Source organism: Musca vetustissima, unplaced genomic scaffold, assembly GCF_032173495.1.
Source record: "Musca vetustissima isolate MV318-11 ecotype Yass unplaced genomic scaffold, APGP_CSIRO_Mvet_v1 utg4643, whole genome shotgun sequence".
NCBI lineage: Eukaryota > Metazoa > Arthropoda > Insecta > Diptera > Muscidae > Musca > Musca vetustissima.
The window spans coordinates 84,728-109,179 of NW_026879744.1; the positions used below are offsets into that span (position 1 = coordinate 84,728).

Sequence of the window (24,452 nt, forward strand, 5' to 3'; positions counted from 1 at the left end):
TGCTTCCACTTATGGTAACCACATCCACAAATGTATCCGATTTTTAGTTGGCATATTTTTTCTGATAGAGTATTTATTGAGAACAAAAATTGATTTGTTGTAACTGCTGCATTTTCAATTTACTTCCATATATGGTAAATGACGTTCGATGCGGTTAGACCAGCCACTTGTTATTTTTATTATTTTTTTTCATATGACAGACTATGCAAATTATGTGTTTGTGTTGTAAACAACATAAAAATAAAATTCTTCGGAATGCCTACGCAAAAAAAGCGATTCTTAATTTCTAGTAATAATAATTACAACACAGAGACGCATTAAACACGGCTAGCTGGTAGACAGTCATAAATTATAGAAAATACAGTTGAAAACCGTTAGCCACACGCGTCTCTTATTGTGTTGAGATAATATTGCGCATTTGCCGAATGGCTGTTACCAAACGTGGCTCACAACCCGCACTCAGAGACAAATAATTCTCCGGTGAAGCCTTGAGCAGTGTCAAGATTTGAGTTAATGACGTTGTTAGAGATAAACCCAATTCTTCGACAACACTTGATAGATATTCAATGTCGACAGCCAATTGCTTTGAGGAGGCATTCGATATCGATTTGATTTGTAAAATTTGTGATTGATAGAGGACACAGCATTGGGCCACAACCAACGAGAGGAGAATATCTGCTGAGGGTATGGCTTGGGCATATTTAATATGACACATTTCCAAGGCTTGCTTGAGTAGTGTGGAGGGTGACAGTAGTAAAGGTTCCAAATGTTGTGGTAGGGTGAGAAGATATTGGCCAATTTGTGTAATACTTTCTTGGGGGGCAAAACTAAAGGCGGGCATATCTTGCATGTGGCCCTGCTGTAATTGAGCGGGAGGTTGTATCTCCGCCAAATGGGATTCCAGCGGTTGTAGTAGGATATTCAAGGTGATATCGTGTGTTTCAGTGAAGAAAGTTTTCAGCGACTCATAAATATTGCTGAAGATACCCACAGTTGTCGAGGTATTATCCTCCAAGCGTTTTTGCTGTAAGTCCTCAATATTTTTCAAGAGTCTATGCCTTTCTCCCGAATCAAATGTTTGATAGATATTTAATGTCTTCTTGGGCGATTCTTCTAATTTCAATTTAAGTTGCATCAAACGTTCCTGCAGGGTCTTTTCAAACTTCTGCAATTTTTGATGATAATCTGCCAGACATTCCAATAGGGCCAGAGTGTATTGCAACATGGACCAGTTGCTATCGGAATTTGCTGCATTGGCATTCGAACCAATATTCAATGTCAGCTGGCGTTGAGTTTTGGCAAATTGTTCAAGGAGCCGCTTGAAAATGCCACCCAATAAATTGATGAGCTTGCAGAGAGCCAGGTCATTGGTAATATTGTTACAACGTTGCAGAGCTTCGTGTAGCCAATCGAAGAGTTTACTGGTACTATCCTTCAGGTGGCGTACAGCATCACTGGCATGTGACTGGGAAACTAAAACCTTATCGACTTGCGTGGAGAGGTGGGTCTCTTCCAGTCGTGGGTATTGTTGTATGAATTTATGGAAATATTCATAGATCGAATGGGACAATTGTTGCTTCAGATCTTCACTTAGTTCAATTGACGACTGTTCCAGATAGGCATTTAATTGCAGCACAAAATTGTGATTAGCTTGGGCAAATTGTTGCAGCAGTTCCAATCGTTCATTGCAGGTTTTCAGTAACTGCAGAATGTGATTATCTCGAGAGGGTTGCAGAGATGGCAATAATTCTGCTAACATCCGTAATGGCTGCTGTATGGCCTCCTCATCTCCTCCGAACACTTGAGCACACCATTTAACTTGTTTTTGACAATTTTCCAGCAACTGATCATAGAAGAGGTTAAGGAAATGTTGTTGCTGGCCCACCGTCTCAGTGGCTTGGATCTCGAGAGTTTGTTTCCATTGTTGTTGTAATGCTGTTTTTTGCACCGTTGAATAATATTGAAGAAGCTGTGGTTTCCTTTCAATTGCCGCAAAGATATTGACATAACGTTGCGCTTGTTCGATATTACCTTCGGCAAAGCATTGCACGAGGCTGGGGGAGGCCAAAGCTTCTAGGCGATTTTTAAAATCTTCTACTTGAGATTTGCGATCTTCGTGACCGGGTAGCTGTTCTTGGGCTTGCAAACTCTTTTGCAAGGCGGCAATTTTGTCACAAACGCTCTGTAAAGGGAAGGAAAGAAAAATTGAGATTAAATCGACAAAAAGGAATACCGATTTTTTATTAAAAAATCTTAGATATCAAGTTAAAAAATTGGGTTAGGACCTTGAAAATGATGAAAAAGACGAGCGAAACTGTAAACGAGATAGACCCATGGAAACGAGATAGACCCATGGTTCCTTTTGAGAATATGCATAGAATTATGTAGATTTATGGTGTCCCTCCATCCATCCGTGGATGTTAAATTGTAAACAAAGTACAGGTCGCATATATATCCGATTTAGATGAAATTTTGCAAGGACGAAATTTAGGAAAAATTTGCGGATTTAGAGCTTTATAGAATAATATATAAGTATTTAGAAGTTTGGCATAGCGTGTGCTAGAATGACGTACGTAAAGTTTCGTGAAACTCAGTTCAGATTTAGATATAGCTCCCATATATATTTTCCTCCGATTTAAGGTAAATGATGCGCCCAAGTCCCTAAATATCTTTCGATATGCACGAAATTTGGCATAGGGTACTGAATTGTGTCTAGAATGATGTGTTTTATGTTTTGTGAACTAGTTTTTGATATAGCTCCCATATATTTTTTCGTCCGTTTTAATAGAAATGGTGCACCGATGTTCTTATATATCTTTCGTTCAATTTCATGCAAATGTTCTTTCGAAAAGCCGACGTCTGTTATGAGAATATGTAGAATATGTATGTATGTAGAATATACCCAAAGTGGTGAAGTGTATCATATTGTCGGCCCATTCCGACTTTACTACTTTCCTTACTGATTTTCTATGAAAAAGATGCCACATATTAAAGGTTATTCTGCATAATCTATTCCCTTGTAAAAAAGTAATTGAAATTCCCCAAAAAAAATCTCACCTTCAAATCATTCTTTTCAAAACTATCCTCCAGCTGGGATATTAAATTACCCCAACCATCCGATTCCTGCAGCGACTCCTTTGCAGTCTGCAATTTAATTTGCTTTGAATTCAATTTCTCCAATGTGGCCATACATTCACCGGTTTCCTCCTGCACTGCAGCCACCTCCTGACGCATTTCCAACATACGACCCTGCAGCGCACGAACATCCGTATGCAAGGCCTTAACATCTTTGACAATTTTCGGTAAACTGGCTACCAATTGTTGGCTACTCTCCTCCACAGCATAATTCACTTGCTGGACATACAGCTGGAGTTTGGAAACATAGCTATTGATGAATTCAATGGCCACTCGATCATTACCTTCGCCACCGGCAGAAGTCTGGTCTGTATTCCGACCACCGGCAGTTGATGATTTGTTTTCTTCACTATATTTTTTGAAATTTTCATTTATCCAATCGACAGCATCGAATTTATCTTCGGATAGTGCGGAAATATCCATTTTTCGGTTAATGGAATATTGATATTGATTTCTTTTTAATTGTGTTTGAATAGAATTAGCAGCTGTTGGGGCAGTAGCGGTCAGCTAAGTCCACGGAATTATGTTTCCTGAAAATCGAAAATCGGTTCATATTAAATATAGCTCCCATATATAGTTTCGTCCGATTTAATGTAAATGTTGCACCATAGTCCCAATATATCTTTCGATTTGCACGAAATTTGGCATAAATTAATGAACTGAGCCTAGAGTGATGTCTACCAAGTTTCGTGAAAATCGGTCCAGATTTAGATATAGCTCCCATATATATTTTCGTCCGATTTCAGGTAGATGGTGCACCAAAGTCCCTATATATGTTTCGATTTGCACGAAATTTGGTACAGCGTACTGAATTGGGCCTAGAATGATGTCTGCCAAGTTTCGTGAAAATCGGTCCAGATTTCTATATAGCTCCCATATATATTTTCGTCCGATTTCAGGTAGATGGTGCACCAAAGTCCCTATATATGTTTCGATTTGCACGAAATTTGGTACAGCGTACCGAATTGGGCCTAGAATGATGTCTGCCAAGTTTCGTGAAAATCGGTCCAGATTTCTATATAGTTTCGTCCGATTTAATGTAAATGTTGCACCATAGTCCCAATACATCTTTCGATTTGCACGAAATTTGGCATAAATTACTGAACTGAGCCTAGAGTGATGTCTGCCAAGTTTCGTGAAAATCGGTCCAGATTTAGATATAGCTCCCATATATATTTTCGTCCGATTTCAGGTAAATGGTGCACCAAAGTCCCTATATATGTTTCGATTTGCACGAAATTTGGTACAGCGTACTGCATTGAGTATAGAATGATGTATGCAAAGTTTCCTAAAAATCGGTTCAGATTTAGATATAGCTCCCGTATATATTTATATATGTATATGATGCACCAAAGTTCCGGAAATCTTTTCAGAAATTATTCAATACTTACAATACAATACTGTTTCCTGTTTTTTTTAAGGCGTAGATTTGTAACTCCTCTGCTTATCTGTCTTGTAAATCCTCTGTTTCCTCGTTTGAATTTAATTAAAATTAATAAATTAATAAAATAATAAAAATAATTGGCGTGGCGTTGGTTGAAAAAGTACAATGCCGTTTCTAAAGTTTTGACGGCGTTGTGGAATTGGACGAAATTGCTTCAAAACGTAACTGATAAAAGCCAGAATCAAAACAAACACCGATTAGGATTAGTGTCTCTTAGGTCGAAAATCGGGCCGAATAGGGGAATCAAAACAAATCGACCGATTAGGCCTGCTCAACAACAATATCAGCTGGTTATTTTTGTTTTGTTTTTCTATCAGCTGTTGTGTTATCGATGTTATCGATGACGTGCGAAAACAGGGTTCACAGGGTGGTTCACAGTATTTTTACTATTTGAATCTTATTAAAAAAATTCTTGTTTTGTTTTGATTCTGCGAGGAACGTCAGCAGTTGCAAGTCTAATGTCATGACTTTGTTTACGTTTTCATAATGGATGTCAATTCACAATAATGCATTTTGACAGCAAACTTTATCAGCTGGTCTGCCTGGGTGAACTTATTTATAGGCCATGCAACAGCTGTTTGGGTAACAGGGTTGTATGCTCTGGCAGGGTCCGGAAAATTGTGATTTTCAATACCTTTTATGTCCTGTAAAAAGTGTTATCCAATGAGTTAGTTATCTATGATATATTAATGAGGGAACCCCGCTAACAAAATTCAGCGTTTTTTCACAAGTCTAATGTCAAAAATTTGGTCTTTGTTGACATTTTTATAATAGAAGTCATTTCACAAAAATTTTGACAAGCATTATAGGCATTGGAGCAATCGATATCGGAAAAACGGGCAACCCCGCTAACAAAATTCAGCAGATCTTCTTCTTGATACCACATTTCTCAAGTTCCATAGTGTTATGAAAAGGGAGGCCGATGCTTCCGTGGTCACTTACAGAGTTGGGATCTTATTGGCATCCCATATATATTTTTAAATATCCTTTTTTTAATAAAACAACTTTTCCATTTAGTTTTGTTATCCTTTATTTGTTAATTTTTTGAAAGACCTGTTCGAAAAAAACAACAACAAATTTACAAAATTTTAGTAATTCTTCACGAAATAATACAAATTAAAATAAATAGCCGCATTTTATAATTCACGAAGTTGTATTAATTTCTCACGCATTTTGCATGTACACGGAACATCTAAATCATCCAATACGAATTTGGATTTTGTCATAGCTTTGGGTTCTAATTTGATATGCATTCGAAATTTCTCCACAAACTTTAAACAATTTAATGCCTAATTTTCGGTTAATAGTTTGTAAAAAAGAGAAATTTATTTTTAAATTATCCAAACTTACCTTCGGGGAATTGCATGAGATTTTCACACGATCATTATAGTCGGCAAAAAGTTTACGAATAAATTCCGTGGGACAGGCCAGACGTAACTGAAATTTAAGGGAATAAAGATTTTGGTATTTGTTTTTAGAAAGATTTATGGGGGTATTTCAGAGATGATTTAGAAAGTGAGGTTATATAGTGCGAGATCCGTCAATTATAAAGAATGAACTTAAAATCTCCTGAAATATGAGTTTATAGTCTTTAAAGTTCCTGTGTGGCTGCCATATTAGCAGTTGCTTTACCCAGAGACCAGTAGTCATTTGTGTTTATCTTGAAAATTAAATAAAAAGGAAAAATATGGTGAGGAGAGGTTTGAGTTTAGGTCTGATAACATTTTTTTTTGACATAGCTTTATCGGATAAACACATCAGGGTGTCAGCTGTTGTTGTTATGGCTCATGGTTGTCCGATAAGGCCAGATGATTTCCCCTAGAGCTGTCAAAATTATTTTAATTTTGCGAATTTTAAACCAAAAATGCGGATAAAGTTTGCTGTTTATTAAGACATGTTGTAGTTGTAGCCGTCCTACTGCTTATAGCAGTAGATGTATAGGACTTTTTACTCCTTCTTACTAAAAATTCTTCTGCTAGCTTCTTTTTACTTACGAGAGGTATGGGATATGGTGTAGGTTTATGGGTCTGTTGACGAAATTCATCCTGCAGCATCGATACCTTGCATATATCATCTTGCCATATGCCTTTTTGTATTTGCCCACTGAGCATGTGATAAAATGTGCCCTCACCATTTTTAAAGCCCCGGGCAAAATAGCCCTCATAACGGTTGCCATTTGCTACAATAAAATAACAAAAATAATTTATAAAATTCAAATATTAATAGAATTAATTTGCTCACCATAAAACATAACACCCAAACCATGCCGTACATCCACCTGCCATTCACCCAAATATATCTCACCCGAACCATACCATTGTATTCCCAAACCATGGCGACGATTATCCAACCACCAACCATAATAGATGCTACCATCCGCATAAAATTGTTTCCCTTCACCACACTTTTTATCGTTTTGCCACTGTCCGGCATATATCCTCTCCATTGTACCATTTTGTAAACGACGACGCATCATACCCCAACCATGTCTCTTTCCCTCCTTCCATTGGCCGTCGTAAATGAGATGGCTTTTCGATTCTTTGACACCAAAACGATGATGTTGAGATCTTGACCAATAACCGCGATAATTTCCACCGCCCGGATAATAAAAGGTACTACGCCAACCATTACATTCCGATTTTGAGGGATTATTATATTTTTCACACAGCTGTTCGTGGTAATATTTGGAGGCCATGGTTTAGAACTGACAGGTTCTCTAAAATAAAAAAAAGAAATAAAATGTATTCGAATGACAAACATGATATGGAAACATCCTTCCAATTCCAATTCTTAATTTGTATTCCTAATTTGTCGTGTTGTCGGAACAAACGACATTTCAATAGCTATGTTATTCCGTGTTTAACTTGCGGTTTCATTTTTTGCCAATCAAATCAATCGAAATATTACCATTAAATTTGTGTATTTGATTGCATTCTAGTTCGCCATAATTGTGGGGCTGGTGTTCCCATTCTCAGGTGTGTTTAGATGCTAATCCAATATGACAGTTACAAATTGATCAAATTGATAAGAGTCACGCGAAATATTTTATTACCAAGACACGATTTCATGGTTTCTAATTTTTGTTTCTGGCAAGACAGTTTGTGGGATAAAGGAAAAAGAAAACAATTTGCGAGTATGAGGATACATGAAAGGAAAAAGAAAACAATTTGCGAGTATGAGGATACATTGCCTGAGACATTGGTGTCACAAAAAGTTAGGTTAAAGTTTGAAGTCAAGTGGTTAGGTTAAAATAAGTATGCTCGGATGCCATATTAGCAGTTATTTTACTCAGAGACCAGTGGTTCATGGTGTTTATCCGGAAAATTAAATAAAAATGCAAAAAAAAAAAAAACGGGAGAAGAGAGGTTTGAGGTTAGGTGTGATAACTCAGCAATGACCATTTTTGATCATCCTGAGAGAAAAACAACGTTGAAAAAATCGAAAAGAAAAAAACAAAAATGTGAATAAAGAGGCTGAGGTTAGGATTGATACATCGACCATGACAAGCTTTTTTGCAACGCTTTAAATCCGCACCTTAAGGCTTCTGGGAAAAGAATATTCTTTAAAAATGCGCTCCTTAAGAGCTCTGGGAAAAATTATTCTATAAAATCTACGCCTTAAGAGTTCTGGGAAAAGAATATTGTTTAAAAATCAGCATCTTAAGAGCTCTGGGGGAAAAAATATTCCTTAAAAATCCATGCCCATGGAAACAATTATTCCTGAAAAATCCTCGCCTTACAGAAGCCAGTGCGCAATTTGCCTTAAAATTTAAACGAACACAACTTTACAAATCATACCTTGCAACTTTTATTATTTCTTCAAAAAAAAACTTATTAGATCGTTTTTTCTATTTTCTGTTCCTATTTGATTTTGGTCGCACCATCATCTGTGAAAATTTCAAAGAATACCAATTGGGACGGAAAGTTTTCCAATGAATGCCAGAAGCATAGCTGAGATCGTGATCAGTTTTGATATAATGTCCATTCAGATTGCTTGAAAATAAACAAAATATTAATTTATAAAAATATATTATTTGTGACCTCCGAACTTACCTCTCATGACATGCCTGATACCACCAGCCACCACCAAATTTCTGGGCACAATTTAAACTGGCATGCCCATCATTGTCACGATCCGATGTTGAAAATTTTGCATTTTTATGATAACTCAAAGAATCGCCCGCTGTACCCGAATATTTTCCCAATTCTTTGATACTATATTTTTCATTTTCTGAACCCAATCGTATGATATCATAGCGGGCATATCGTACAACATTATCAAAATCTTGCAGAACTATGAGCAATTCATGCGGACTGGATTGAGTTAGGGTATATAGTTTTTCCAAACCAATAAAGAATTCTTGTTGATTATTTCCAAAACCATTTTTGTAATCTAACCATGGGCGGTCGAAATTCTCGGCTCCATTAAAACGCCGTTGTATTGTTATCCAATCGTTGCCAAAATTGGGGAATTTGTCAGCTAAAAATTTGTCGGTGTAGCCACCACAGGAACATTCCGTTCTGGTATTGTAGCTGAAAATATATAAAGGGGAAAATAATTAAACTGGCTTTGAAACGTAAATAATAATCTCCTACTATTTCCGGTATTTATTCAAGTTCCTCGGCCCTATTCATATTAACAGCTGCCTAATATAGAAGCGGTTATCGTATGTGGTTGAAATTTTTCAAAAATGCTTATTATTTGTCTAAAAAGCTAGTGACAAAAAATTGCATAGATCGGATCAAGATTTTGTATACCTTCCATATAATGGGTCTTGAAAAATTCACAATTTTGACCAATAAAATCGTTAATACACAACCAATTTTAATTAAAAATTGTATTTTACCCTATGCAAGTCGCAAATAACTGGGTAGATGGGACCAAGATTTGATTGGTATACCTGCCATAAAATCGGTCTTGAAAATTTCATTATTTTTGGCATATATAAATCTTAATATCCAATTAGGCCTATGAAGCATGTGACGAAAAACTGAAAATATCGGATAATCGGATAAAAAAAATCGCTTTTTGACCTATAGCATATCAGTAATATTCAGTAAAATTCGATGAAAATTGTCTGTTTACTTTTGATTGATAACAAGTGTTACCATGGTCCACGTTTCAGTATATCTCCCACAAAAAAGGCAAAAAATAAAACTTTCTATACTATAAAATCGTTATATATAAAAATCGTATATATATTTGTTGTATTATTATTTTTTAATAAAAAATTAAAAATTGATTTATTATTTTTCCAAATGCAAAATTTCATATATTTATTTGTTATAATTTCGGACCTTTTTAGGGTTTGACAATTTTTTCACCACGGCCGTAATTGAGTGCGCCGCAACTTACCCTTCTGCCATGGATTTCAACTGCTCCCTTATATCCCCTAGTTCACTCTTCATCTCAGCATTATTTTTAATGATTAAATTTAAGCGAAGGAAAAGTTGGCGATACAATTCCAGTTCATTCTGTTCACACTCTGAGAGCTAATGGAGGATAAAAAATACGATTTTTTTTAATTTATTTAATATTATTTATAAAAGAATAAACAATTTCAAAACCATACCTCATCTGTTGCTCCACTAAAGGCCAGTTGTTGAATTAATAATAATAAAAATAAAATGAAATAAACACCAACAAATTTTATCAGCATCTTGAAGATGTGCTCCAACTAGCTATTGGCTGCTGACTAATAGGAACGAATAAAGAAATTGAACTCAATTCATTGTCGAGAGATTATTAAATGTGATAATGGTCATATAAATAAGTCATTAAGGGGTCAATTTTATAAATACGTTGTTTGTATTTTTTCTTTTAATTTTGGAATTTGGAAAAGGGGATTTTTTGATTGAAAAATATACAACTAAACTAAATAGACTTCCACTGAAATTATGGCTTTCTATTAGGAGAACTTGTTCTCTATTCCAGAATGTAAAACGGCATATACATTAGAACATTTTACTGGGTTAAACTCCTTGTACATTAGAACTTTTTACCGGGTTAACCTGCTTTATGAGGATTTATTTGACATATATTATGACTGGGGATTTATTTGTTAATCTACTTTATGAGGATTTATTTGACATATGTGTAAAGGAATGGACAATTGAAACCAACTGGGTTAACGAAATCCGGTTAAATGTAAACGTACTATAATAATAATTGCAATCTTTTTTGTAAAGTTGTCAAAGTATGAGCACAATTGTGACCTTAAAGTTTTGAAAATCTCAATTGGCGACATTTACATTATAATTTTTTAACGGGTTACCTACTTTATAAGGATTTATCTGGCATAATGAAATTATCTGGTTAATGAAATCCACTACAATGTAAACGTACTATTAAATAAATAGGATTTAAAATTAATTTGTTCCCCAGCCATAATATCGGTGATTTTATAATAAAATTAACATGAAACAATTTTTATAACACTGGCAATTGTCAATTTCTGTGTAAAAAACCAATAATTGGCTTTTAGACATGGCCAGCCGTGATTACACTTATACAAACCATTTGAAAATGTCAAACGCCAGCAAAACAAACAATTTGACGCCGTCATATCGATTATACCCTACACTTTGTTCTCTGCTCACGTGTTGATAAACATTCATTCATACGGGGAGAGAGAGGTGACATCCAATCGGCAAAATGGTAACCCAGGAACAAATACGCAAAATAGGATCAGTTCTAAACAATAAGGAACGTCCACTAAAGGAAAGATTTCGTGCTTTGTTCACGTTAAAAAATCTCGGCGGAGAATTGGCCATCGAGGAGATAAGCCGTGGTTTTGCTGATGATTCAGCCTTGCTCAAACATGAATTGGCCTATTGTTTGGGACAAATGCAAGACAGCAAAGCTTTGGGTATTCTAACAAAAGTCTTGGAAGACACAAGCCAAGAACCAATGGTACGCCATGAGGCAGCCGAAGCAATGGGTGCCATTGGAGATGCTGAAATTATACCCATTTTGGAGAAGTATAAAAACGATCCCGTGGTGGAGGTAGCCGAAACTTGTTCCATTGCCTTGGATCGTGTGAAATGGTTACAAAGTGGACAAAAAGTGGATGATAACAATCCCTATGCCTCGGTAGATCCCTCACCCCCGGCTGAGAAAAATAAAACTGTCGATGAACTCAAGGCAATCTATTTGGATCCCAAACAAAGTCTTTTCGACCGTTATCGTGCCATGTTCAGTTTGCGCAATATGCGAACGGAAGAATCGGTTTTGGCCATAACCGAGGGCCTGAAAGATGCCTCGGCTCTATTCCGTCATGAAGTGGCATTTGTTTTGGGTCAATTACAAGAACCCTGTAGCATACCCTATCTCAAAGAGAATTTAGAAGATCGCCTGGAAAATGAAATGGTACGACATGAATGCGCCGAAGCACTGGGTGCAATTGCCACCGAGGAGTGTATAGATATTTTAAGCCGTTATGCGGCAGATGAAAAACGTGTTGTCAAAGAGTCCTGTGTCATTGCCCTGGACATGTGTGAATATGAAAATAGTCCCGAATTTCAATATGCCGATGGCTTGTTAAATATTAAAGAAGAATAACGAGACAATGCAGAGTAGCTACATTGGTTGGGTATTAATTATAAGAAAATAAAACAAGAAAAATATGATTTTATATTTCTTAGTAATATATAAATAAAAAAAAAACAAATTAAAATATATAAATACTATTGGAAAATTAAATAAAATGCATTTTCATTTCAGGTGAATGTTTTAAAATTATTCACAACGTTACGGATTTTTTATTATTTTTTTTATAAATATTCTATAAAAAATCCTCGCCTTGTTTAGGTCTTTAGAAATTATTTTAAAAATTGACGCCATGAAAAAATATATTTTTTTAAATATAACATTGAACAATATTTTAAAAAAGCCATGCCTTGTTTAGGTCTTGAAAAAATTAATTATTATTTTATTAACAATATTTAACAAATGTACAAAATGTTACATGAAAACGTAATTTTAAATTAAAGCAAAAAAATATGTTTCATAATTTAAAATAATTTTTATTCGATAAAAAAACAAAAAATTCATACAAAAATATATATTAAAGCAAACATTAAATGGGAAATAAATTTGGCGTTGTTGTTGTGGTCGTCGTCTGTGTTGTTGTTAGTATCGTTGCTGTTGTTACCGGTTCAATAGTGGTGGGAAAATATTGTTCCCAATCATTTAATTGTTCGATAATTTCATCAAAATTATCTTCCTCAGATTCGTCAACGACCATATTTGTTGATGTCGATGATTCGGTGGATATACTTTGCTGGTTTTGGTTTGTATTAGTTGGCTGGGTTGTAGTTGTTGTGGAATTTGTAACCATTGATGTTGGCGTTTCTGAGGGTTCTGGTAAAGAAAAGTTTTTTTTTCAAATGTTCATTAAAAAAATAAATTAATAATAAATATTAAAATATATACTTACCTAGAATATACTCTAACATTACTTCATTTTCTCCAACATTGTGTATGTGTATAAAATCATTCATATCGATCTCATCGTCATGATGATGATGGTGGCCATCATCGACCTCCATATCAACATCTTCGTTTGAGAGATTTGGGGATTTTGTGGTATTGACTTCAATGGTATTTGTTGCTTTTTTAGGGGCTTTTTTCGAGGCAATCACAATTTTGTTTGTTGGAGATGATGTAGCTTCAGTGCTATCATTATTATTACTATTTTCGGAACTCAAAGGATTCTCATTTGTTTCAGGTTTAGCCTCACCAAACCCTATTATACTATCTATGTTGCGAGCTATTTAAACGGAAATAAATTAAAATTAAAATTTGAACAAAAAAATAAAATATCATTTGTTTTACCCAAAATATATCTCCTCAATTTTTGCTTTAGTTCTTTACTAGAGGCTTGGATATTGTTTTCACCGAGAGTATTTTTTAATTCATCCATAACATCTAAACTTAAACGACGAGTTAATATCACAGGCATATAATGATCCTTAATATATTCATGAAGCATTGCCAGGCCATTGTTGGTTGTTAATATGGCTTTTTGGAAAAGTGCCAAATCCTTGGTTTGTGGTATCATTGGTTCGGCTGCCAATTTGTTGAGTTCCGCGAGAATTTCCTGTTGTTTAGGGAAGACACTACCATATGCTTCCTTGGGATAAATACAAAAATGAATAATCAAATTTCTATAATTTGTATATGGGTGTATCCCACTATGGTGTATATCTCACCTTTCCCGGCCTATGTAAATTATCTGTAGATGAATTCATAATATCATACCATTCCTTAATAAGCCATAGAAAATCAGCCATTTCCAATGGTTTGTAGAAATTCAATTTAAAGCTGTGACAACGTTTCAAGGCATTCGATGTGGTCTTGGAAAATATTTCCCTAATTAGATTAATGTCTTCCTTTGCTAAAAAAATAAAAATCGTATTTATTTTCAAATTTACCATTTACTCTAAAAAACACAAACCTTCTTCTGAAAAATGCTCATCGGTTAAATCAAGTTTGACACGTCTTTTGGCATCAGATTTATGATAATTCAATAGCTCAATGAGTGTAGAAGAGCTTAACAGATTTTTATTACAAACTAAACCCGTATCCATTAATTGATTGTGTAGCAATTTCAGTAATTGTGGGGGATTGGCAAATGTAAAGATTTTTTGCTCCGGATTGCAAGGATTTGGAAACCATGGCTTATCTAAAAAAACACTATTAAAAATATTCAAAAAATATAAAAATCATTTTACTTACCCGTGCTAACACTTAATTCCTGCCATAGCGCATAATTCCTCTCGTTGATATTACACGACAAGGCGAGAACAGGAAAACCAGCATTTTGCAATGCCTTTATTACCTCATTTAAAGTCTCCACTCTCATTCGATTATCATAATTGTAATATACAATTTGTTTCCATGACTTTCGCAGACCCCGCGCCATTACAATTTGCATTGTCTTGGTGGTGGATTCCACCACCACATCAGCACTCGCTTTTACCCGCATTTCATCAAATGACAAAACACAAATTTTATCTTCAGCCGCCAATTCAGATTTGTTTTTGAGAAATTCAATTGCCGTCTTTAGGACACCCTCCTCAACATCGTAGCGGTTACACCATCGTTGCAGCGAAGAAACGGCGGGCAGTGGAAAACCCTTATTATACAAATGTCTATATGCCTTGGGCCCCTTTTGGTGCAGCACCAAAGCACTTGCAATATCCGGCCATCGCCAATTTACATTAGTTCGTCCCATTATCTTACGCACCTGTCCCTCGGTAAATATTTGATGCATACCCTCGACGGCGCTGTTTAACTGATGTACCATTAATTTTAAATCTCGTATTTCCATTTCCAATTTTTTAATGGTCTTCTTGTGTTGTTCATTCTCCTGCATATAGGAGGCTACAAAAAGTACGGAACTATTTTACGGAGCAATTTAAATGTAAGGACACACAGAAATTGTGTTTTCCATCAATACTTACTCCGTTTGGGTTCCCATATCGACGGGATCACCCAAGGGATCGTTTTCTATAAACACCTCAGCATGTTTTTTCCTGATCTTCCTTTTAGGCGCTTTTGTGCCATTCAGCGACATTGAACCACCTGTGGTTGTTGAATTGTCATCTCTTAAATAAAAAAAAAACTAAATTCATAACACAGGATTATCAACAAAATATTCCACATACTCAATCACAGAACATTCCTCCTCCTCTTCATCCTCCTCGTCCGGACTATCCTGTATTGGCAGAAATGGCACAGCACAGGGCAGCAGCATATTACGCTTGCCACCCTTGATAATCTCCTTGGGCAGAAAATGATCGCCACACACCATATCGCTTGGTGTCAAGTTCTTTCGACACACCTTTATCCATAGTTTGCGCCGACGTTCATCTTTGGGCACAACGAAGAAGGAACCAGTACCAGGAATATATTTCTTCCTGCAGAGGCAACATACCCTCATTTTATCTTGGTATTTTTTTTGTAAATTAAGCACTTTAAATAATAATTAAATGCGGGCTTTTTGTTTCTTTGGAATGAAGGCAGTAGCAGTCAGCCAGGAAAGACGAACAATGTGGCATCAGCACGGTAGACTTCCTCTGGAATTGCTTGGGTTGCGACGGGCTTTTAAAAGAAAAAGTTGAAAAAGTACAATGCCGTTTCTATAAAGTTTTGACGGCGTTGTGGGATTTGACGAAATTGAGTCAAAACGTAACTGATAAAAGCCAGAATCAAAATAAACACCGATTAGGATTAGTGTCTCTTAGGTCGAAAATCGGGCCGAATAGGGGAATCAAAACAAATCGACCGATTAGGCTTGGTTGTCAACAATATCAGCTGTTCAGGGAATCAAACAGCTGATCGGGTAAACATTTAAAAGTACAATGGCGGAATTTTTTAAATTTGACGGCGTTCGAAATTAGCAGAAATAGGTCCAAAACGTAACTAATGAAAGAGAATCAAAACAAAACATGTTATCATAGGGATGCCGGGGTCGAAAGTCGGCGGACGGGGAATCAAACAGCTGTTTGGGTAACTGGGCTGTAGGGATAAGTAAACCGATTTTCGACATCTTGTATTGAAAAGTCTAAAGCGGTGTACACACTATCACTTTTGAATTTCACTGCTGCTGCAACATCAGCTGATTTCACAAACAAAATGAAATCAAAACGAACAGCTGTTTAGCTTAGGGTTCTATAAGTTCGTTTTTGAATGAAGAATATATAGAGTTTTGTAGTGTCTATTTATTAGACTGTTCAACTGAAATGAAATAATTTGTTCCCGTGCAATAGACTTTTTACTTTGCGATATGGAAAAAAAGTAAAAACTAGTAAATGCTTATCGCCTATTTGGTTCGAAACCTTCCCTGAATTCTCAAAAATAGCAAATAAAAAGAGAGCTATAATAAAAAAATGGACTAATATGCTAATTTTTAGTAGGGTGATGTGCTATACTATGATAATTCTAAAATTATGACAATTTGATTGAAAAACGCTCTAAAACATAAATCCTCATAATATTTACAATTTTGTATTATCGCCTATTTGGTTCGAAACCTTCCCTGAATACTCAAAAATATCAAATAAAAAGAGAGCTATAATAAAAATAAAAATGGACTAATATGCTAATTTATAGTAGGGTGATTTGCTATGCTATGAGAATGCTAAATTTATGCAAATTTGATTGAAAACGCCCTAAAAAATAAATCCTCATAATATTTACAATTTCGTTTAATATTTATAATTTTTTGTAAAGAGAATTGTTATCCAATGGAAACTCAAAGTACCAAATAACGACCATTTCGTTTAATAACTCCCTAAAATACGGAATATTTCGGGGTACCGTTATATCCATGGTATAATAATAGAAGGTAACAGCAAGTGTTGTTGTACAAAAAACGATACAACAACCACATGGAAATTTGTTGTTGTAAGTTCTACTAGTGTCAACTCATTTGACAGAAAAATGTAAACAAACAAACAAATTATCATCAAATTATTTTTATTTTGAAAATGAAATATTTTCGAATCCTCAAAATAAAAATTGAAAAACATGAATGAAAATCTATAAAATTTATATTTCTATCGCTTCCACATCTTTCCTATAATTGAGCCATTGCCATATATATGTGTAACACATATGAAAATACAGGGAATAGCGAGCTGTTCCTTGAAGAAAGATTTGCTTGCTCAAACTTTCCCAGCAGGCAGATTGAGAAGGTTGAATACGGGAGCACATTTAATAATGAACAATTTCAAATTGTATGCGTTCCCAATTTTCCTGTTGGGTGATTTTTAAAAACATAATTTGTCAAATTCATATTGACACTAGTATTACGTTGGAATCAAATCAGCTGGGATTTGCTGTTACCTTTTATAATTGTACCATGCGTTATATCATACCCTGGGAACATATTTTTCCCATTAACAAATTTGATCTATTCCCGTACTACAAGAATTTACTATTTTTTACTACGATAACACTTCTTTCCTTTATATTATCAATTATTTTTAACAAAAAAAATGAAAAACTAGGTTCACACCAGACTATTTTGATATAAATATTATTCTAAAATTACATGGTCTATTAATAAGGTCAATCAGTGACACCAGCTCAAATCAGGTGTTTCTCAGGTTTTCTGTCTTGACTTGGCATTTAACTTGAGAAATAGCAGCTGTTTTCCTATTTCGAATGCTACCTGGGCGGTTTTAATAATATACCTTGTAAAATTCTAAGTATGTCCCAATTTTGTATTAATCAGGTTTACTTGCGGCAGGTCTTGATCTGTAGCAAGGTACAATAATACAAGGTTGGACAGCTTGAGTTGAATAACAAAAAAGTAACTATATTTCAATTTATTTTGAATTTATTTGACATAGTATTCAACACAAAATATGTATTTTGATTTGATAGAACAAGCAACCTTGAGAAAAATTGTGATCAGTTGGTAGTTGTGCCCTACCTTGTAATAATTATACTCAAGGTGTATTTAATAAGGTGTAAGTGACAATCATATGGTTTTAAACTTTTTTCTTTCTGTTTGTAAAGAAAATTGTCAAACAAATTTTTCAGCTGAAGGTCTATACCCAATAAAGTCCAATTGACCTCCCAACATATCTTTTCTTTCAGAATGAGAGATTTAGAATAATATTAAACACGTAGGATTGTTCTTAACACAAATTTCGCACCTACATAATTGTATCGTTAATATCTCAGAATCCCATAGGTTATTTGTGAGAAATAGTTCAAAATTAAATAAAAATAGTTCAAATATGTCCAAATTTGTAAGTTTAAAATTTTGTAAAATTAATTTGTTTTTGTTTCTTTATGTCAATAACTAATTTTCAGCATGTAATTTCTATGTTTTAGTAAAATTTTAGTTGTTGTAGTTGATGCATACACCTTGAACTATGACATGACTCCATCCACTGTAAAAATCATTAATTCTTACACTACTCACTGTAAAATGTTATCACAAAGTTCCGATAGTTCACGTTCACAGAACACATACTCGTTCATTTGTTCAATTTGACTGACATTTAAGTTGACGACCATTTTTTTCCGTATGTGTATGTTGTACACACTTTTTTCTGCACACTCACAATCGTATCGTCGTCGTCGGATTTTCGCATTGCAGAAGATATTCAATAATTTGAGAATTACCTACCGTGTGAAACGAAAAAAGTATTGAAATCAAATTGACATATATGTAGTATATTTATAAATGGCTTAATGAATAAAACCTGCCATAAAATTGTCGCAATAAATAAATGCAATGTTTGCAAAAGTGTTCAAGTGTTGCTACAAAGAAAAGTTTAGTGATTTTTGTTGTCGTCGTTAACGGCCAAGCTGCGAAGCGAGAGAACAAAATTATAGAATCCAAATAATACAAGAAAAAAATCGTTCTTCCTCCTCATGCTGTGTTAGAAGAAAAGAACATATTTCTATTTCTCTGTATATATATACGTATATATATATAACAAAGTTTGACGTCGTTAATGTGTGAAATTGAAAAGAAAAAATGGTGAAGCAAAAATTATACGTAACCACAAATGAATAAAATTAAAATCGAGCAATGAAGAAGTGTTGTTATCTTGCCCAAGTGAAGTCAACAATTTCAGAATTCTTTTTCCTGTGTTTGTAAAACCAAATTTTTAGCTTGTAGTCGTCTCTGGTGATGGTGATTACACAAAAACTGCGCAAGCAAAGCAAACACCACACGCTCACACACAACCAACGAACTCACGCCGCCTAGGAATAAAAAGGTAAATTATCATCATCTTGTGATGATGAAGTTGCTTGGTTATTGTTGCTGGCCAAAAAAATAACACTAAAATTAAAATTAGGTTTGTTTAAACTATTTCTAGTTTGATTTATGATGATCGTCGACAGACGTTTGGCTAACTGGTTGGTTGGTTGGTGACGACATTGTACCATGCCATGGTATCCATGCCTGTCATTCGCATATTTTGACGTTATGCACCACATGTGTATTTTGTTATGCCCTCGTTGTTGTTGTTCCTGTGTATGAGAATGACTCGTCGCCGCCGCCAGCCATATGAATCATCCCATCCATACATTCCACCATACCCATACTGTGCCGTTTCACCTCCCCCACAAATGCTGCTCGGCCGGCCTAGTAGTGCCTCCTCCTGATTTGCAAATTGTGGTGTAATTATTAATTATTTTCAAATGAAAACGAAAAGAAAAAAATGAATTTTCAAGTTCAAAATGTAGGAACAGAACTTTAAGGCCACTTTCTTGCCAATCAACCGCATTGAACGAACCAACGAACGCCGCCGCTGCGGATTTGTTTGTCATGTCTTGTTTTTGTTGCTGTTGTCGTGTCGCAACCAAACAATTCTTGCCATTCATTCATATCTATTTTTTGTTTTTTGTGTGTATTTTAGTTTAGCTTTCTTGTTGTCAGGAGATTTATCTTTAAGGTTGCTGCACACACAAAACCCACACACGTAGCTCCCTCTCTCTCTGCTACATATCTACTAAATATGTATGACGGTGGTGTATCCCCCCAATCTCATTCTGACAGAATTTTCATGTTCTTTTTTTTATTGTTTTATTATTAATTTGTTGTTGTTAATTTTTATTCTTCTTCTCATTGCGTCTATGATGGATTTCTGTCCGTCCATCTGTCAGTTTTCGTTCATAAATTTGGCCTTTACCTCGGTTGACATTGGTTTTATTCCATTGCGCCAAAGCAAGTTAGTTAATTGTCGAAAAGCAGATCATGTGAGTCCACCATATGTACATTTTTCCGGGTCGTATAATTACGTACGTACGGTAGTAGACATACTCAAACTCTCATTATCTGGATTTTGTGAGGGGGGCAAGCAATATCAAAATTCATCGTGTAATTACATTGATGGTGAAAAATTTAGCACTAATTAAGAACCCAGGCCAAAAAAAGAAAAAAGAAAAAAATTGTTCTCTATTATGAAAACAAATGAATGGGCATTTGTGCGACATATTTCGCCCAAGCAAATCGGTAATCTGGACATGACTTGATTCAATCCGGATGCAACCAGCACAAACTAGTAACCATGTTGAAGTTGAAAAAAAGAAATTAAAGGTAGATCTTAACAAAATCAGTAAAATCAGTAATCTGGACATTTGATGGCAGATTCCCATCCGGATATTAAAAATCCGGATTATAGAGGGTGCAATGTGTTGTGAAATATAGTCCATATTACGGAATATTTTGGATTAGTATGGTCCGGATCAACCGTTCTCGATTACCCATCAGTTTGTACATAATAGTGATCCGTCAGCTCTGCATTTCAAAAATGTAACCCTTTCTTATCAGCCCCTCTTTTAAAATGTAATCCCTTTGTCACCTTTTCGAACTAGACTTTCTTGTCCGTTAGCACAATATAATAATTTTTTCATCTTATTTAATACAATGGTTGGCTTAACTCTAGTTTAGTAAAACCGATCAGATTTTTCTGAAATTTCCCTAATTATGGGGATATATTTTTTTCTTGGGGGACGTATCCGCTTCGTTGACCCGGAAGTTCGGTACCGGGACCCGGTTATACCCGGTTCTACGGATACGGTTAATATAAAATGGGAATCATTTTAAAGCTTATAAAAATACTTAGGGTAAAAATACCTACCCTGCAAAAACTTTTCAAAAAATTTGATGGTTTTCACTAAAATTGAGTTGTTCCGAATTGTCCAACATCTCGTCTATAGGAAAATTCATATCTTGGCCATTAATAGAGAACAATCTCCGATCTGTTAACTGAGGATCACACCTTAGAAAGAGCCATCTAACCCCTTTAGCTTGTCTATAGAAATATGTTCTCTATCCCGTCAACTGAAATACAGAAATTTATAAATTATTTGGAATAAGTCAAATTTAAAGCTTGATCATATACGGACGACGTGGTGATATTTACATCCAGAAAATTTCCGTCTACAATCTCGGAGCATATGCAAAGAGCCTTATTGACGCTGTCACGCTGGACCATGGCTACCGGCCTTGGAGTAAATCCAAAAAAACAGAACTGGTAATGTTTACTAGGAAACGTAAGCTCGGTGCCTTTGATCCACCAACACTGGATTGAGTGCAGCTTCATCTGTCGATGGAATAGGAAAGCCGAGGAACCAGCGAAGAGAGGGCAGATTGCACTCTATGCATGCAAGAACTCCATTGGGAAAAGTTGGGACTATCACTGATTGTATAATACAGTGGTAAGGACCATCCTTTGCTCTTGTTTGGTGGCACTGCTTGCGCCACAAGTCATCATCCAGGCGGCTCTTAAAGTCCTCAAATCCTGTAATATACAAATCTGAGGCCGTCCTCGAGTGTAGAGCAGTTTTGGAGACACACTCACGGCTATCGGCTGCGTTGCGACACCAGGACACCATGACATCATGGGTAATGAGAGAGCATACAAATTTGCTAGACGAGGATCTAAATCTACAGATCTAGCAATTGATGGCTCAATCAAACCACCTATCTGTCATCTTTTTCGGAGCTTTGAGGCGTTCTTCGACAATGTGTCAAGATCCATTTGGCCGACTCTGCCAACCAAGAGAACCAACTCAATGTTGAACCTGAACAAAGTTGAAATTAGAGTAATGAACAGTAGTTATTACTGGTCATTGCAATATCAGGGCCTTTATCAGTAAATGAGACCATGATGCTACTAATTACTGTAGATTCTGTGCTGGAGACGATGAGGAGACGGAGACAATTGGGCATCTCCTGTGTAGTTGTCCATACAGGTGGCACAGACTAGTGGGTGCTCACCTCCAAAACCTAAAGTGGTTGGGAAAGTGCAACCTTTGCACGTAATATATCTTCTTTTCGAAATATATAGCCATCGATTCTATCTTACTTATCTTTTCACACTCCCTTGTAAGCTTCTCATCTCTATTCCCCCACCTATATAGAATTTGACAATCTATTTGGCAATGTCCCGCCTTCACTCGATTTTCCAACTGATTCGAAAATTATACTAATAAAAATAAAATTATTGTTTTGGTTGTTGTTCAGCAATCATTAGAAAATTTAAATCAAGTGTTATTGATTAAAGTTTCAAACATAAACGTTTTAAGATATGGATTGGACTGAGGTAAAACATTAGTTTTGTGAAAATGTGAGATAAGCAATGTGTTCCTTACCAACCCTCAGACGAATAATTATTTGGAAATAATCAAGTATAAAATTTCGGGGTTTTTTCTATTCAATAGCACGACAAATGTCAGGGCTATAACAATTTTAATTGTAATTGCCATCGACGTAATTACCAGATTAGAAAACTAATAACGATTAGTGTTTGACGACAAAAGTTTTGTTTCATTAGAACATAATAGGTGTGGGCGGTAAAAATGTAGTCTAAAAGGGGAATTACTTTTATTTCCTTTAATTTTGAGAGAGTTATCTTATTAGCAGAATTATATTTTAAAATGTTAATTATTTGTCAGTTAGTTGTCTATCTTTTTAGAAGTCATGGAGAAGAAGAAGTATTTTTTGAGGACAGTATAGAATTTTCAAAATTTTTTAAAAATATATGCCGGTGTTTGCTGTTTGATTTAGTGTTTAAATGTCAGCTTATCGGTTATAGTTTTTTTATCAGAAACATTTGATTTATAATTTCAAGGTATGTACGATATTTGAAAATAAAACAATTCAAAAAAAAAAAAAAAAAATTATAGCGCTAACATCATACCGGTATTTGGTATTCGATCATAGTGAAACACATAAGGCGATGTCTACATTAAATATTCGACGGAGAACCCATAAAGTATATACTTAATCAGAATGAAATTTCGTAATGATTTCTTCGAAATAACTTATATCCGGAAAATTTCCGTAAACAATCTTCGAGCTTATGCAAATAGCCTTATCGACGCTGTTACGCTGGGCCAAGGCTAACGGCCTTGGAGTAAATCCAACAAAGATAGAACTGGTAATGTGTTTACTAGGAAACGTAAGCTCGACGTCTTTGATCCACCAACACTGGATGGAGTGCAGTTTCATCTGTCGCCCGAAGCAAAATACCTTTGCACAATCCTGGACTGTCAATTACGATGGAATAGGAACGCAGATTGCTCTCTATGCATGCAAGAACTCCATTAGGAAAAGTTAGGGGCTAAAATCATCGACTATACACTGTTGTATAACACAGTGGTAAGACCCATCCTTTCGTATGGTTTTCTTGTTTGGTGGTACTGCAAGTCGACATCCAGCAAACTAGACAATGTACAAAGAGCCGAGCCGCCTCGATTGTAATAACTGAACTTAAGCCCTCTATGTCTCAGCATTAAGTTCCATGCAACGCGCAGTTCCCCAAGGCTGCATAATAAAATCTAGGGCGAAATTGTACCTACGGGCATGGATGTATCCTGAACGAACATTGGACCAACGCGAAAAACTAAGCGACTATATATCACCAGTTCTGGGATTTGACGATATAGACGTCTCCCTAGTAGAGACGACAGTTGGAAGAAGGTGTTTACCTACAAGCTGGATCGCAACTGTAGTGTTTTCCAAGCTGAAATCTTCGTTATTAGAAAGGAAACGGAATTGATAAAAAGTCTGGATGCAGAGACTATCTTGGTGGATAGTTAGGCGGCTCTTAAAGCCATCAAATCTGAGGACTTCCTCGAGTGTATAGCAGTTTTGGAAACACTCACTCACAGCTATCGGCTATGTTGGGTACCAGGACACTGTGAGATCATCATGGCTAATAAAAGAGCAGACGAATTAACTAGACGAGGATCTCAATCTACAAATCTAGCAATTTATGGCTATGTTGGGTACCAGGACACTGTGACATCATCATGGGTAATAAAAGAGCAGACGAATTAACTAGACGAGGATCTCAATCTACAAATCTAGCAATTTATGGCTCAATCAAAC

At 35.5% G+C, this 24,452-nt stretch overlaps 4 protein-coding genes across 4 annotated transcripts; 1 reads left to right on the plus strand and 3 right to left on the minus strand.

Moving 5' to 3' along the window:
- Nucleotides 1-372: 372 nt before the first annotated feature.
- On the minus strand, nt 373-3,558 carry LOC133324852 (conserved oligomeric Golgi complex subunit 7). The gene is made up of 2 exons (XM_061533682.1): nt 3,058-3,558; nt 373-2,182 (listed from the first exon to the last, which is right to left on the minus strand). Exons 1-2 carry the CDS (start codon nt 3,556-3,558, stop codon nt 392-394), a joined length of 2,292 nt encoding a protein of 763 aa, XP_061389666.1. The 3' UTR covers nt 373-391.
- A 2,157-nt stretch (nt 3,559-5,715) lies between these two features.
- On the minus strand, nt 5,716-7,274 carry LOC133324860 (MORN repeat-containing protein 3-like). Its single transcript, XM_061533690.1, has 4 exons — nt 6,821-7,274; nt 6,574-6,758; nt 5,930-6,016; nt 5,716-5,850 (listed from the first exon to the last, which is right to left on the minus strand). Exons 1-4 carry the CDS (start codon nt 7,272-7,274, stop codon nt 5,716-5,718), a joined length of 861 nt encoding a protein of 286 aa, XP_061389674.1.
- A 1,152-nt stretch (nt 7,275-8,426) lies between these two features.
- LOC133324861 (ficolin-1-A-like) lies at nt 8,427-9,945 on the minus strand. The gene is made up of 3 exons (XM_061533691.1): nt 9,935-9,945; nt 8,632-9,111; nt 8,427-8,571 (listed from the first exon to the last, which is right to left on the minus strand). Exons 1-3 carry the CDS (start codon nt 9,943-9,945, stop codon nt 8,427-8,429), a joined length of 636 nt encoding a protein of 211 aa, XP_061389675.1.
- A 1,288-nt stretch (nt 9,946-11,233) lies between these two features.
- LOC133324854 (deoxyhypusine hydroxylase) lies at nt 11,234-12,139 on the plus strand. The gene has a single exon (XM_061533684.1). The coding sequence runs from the start codon at nt 11,234-11,236 to the stop codon at nt 12,137-12,139; it is 906 nt and encodes a 301-aa protein (XP_061389668.1).
- The last annotated feature ends 12,313 nt before the right edge of the window (nt 12,140-24,452 follow it).

Excerpts from the sequence above, each read along its gene's own strand:
- LOC133324852 (XM_061533682.1), bottom strand. The coding sequence starts at position 3,558 with ATGGATATTTCCGCACTATCCGAAGATAAATTCGATGCTGTCGATTGG. Across the intron at positions 2,183-3,057 it reads TTGAAAAGAATGATTTGAAG|AGCGTTTGTGACAAAATTGC; the intron begins GTGAGATTTTTT and ends TTCCCTTTACAG.
- LOC133324860 (XM_061533690.1), bottom strand. The coding sequence starts at position 7,274 with ATGGCCTCCAAATATTACCACGAACAGCTGTGTGAAAAATATAATAAT. Across the intron at positions 6,759-6,820 it reads TTTGGGTGTTATGTTTTATG|CAAATGGCAACCGTTATGAG; the intron begins GTGAGCAAATTA and ends ATTTTATTGTAG. Across the intron at positions 5,851-5,929 it reads TCTCATGCAATTCCCCGAAG|TTTGTGGAGAAATTTCGAAT; the intron begins GTAAGTTTGGAT and ends AATTGTTTAAAG.
- LOC133324861 (XM_061533691.1), bottom strand. Across the intron at positions 8,572-8,631 it reads TATCAGGCATGTCATGAGAG|CAATCTGAATGGACATTATA; the intron begins GTAAGTTCGGAG and ends TTTATTTTCAAG.
- LOC133324854 (XM_061533684.1), top strand. The coding sequence starts at position 11,234 with ATGGTAACCCAGGAACAAATACGCAAAATAGGATCAGTTCTAAACAAT.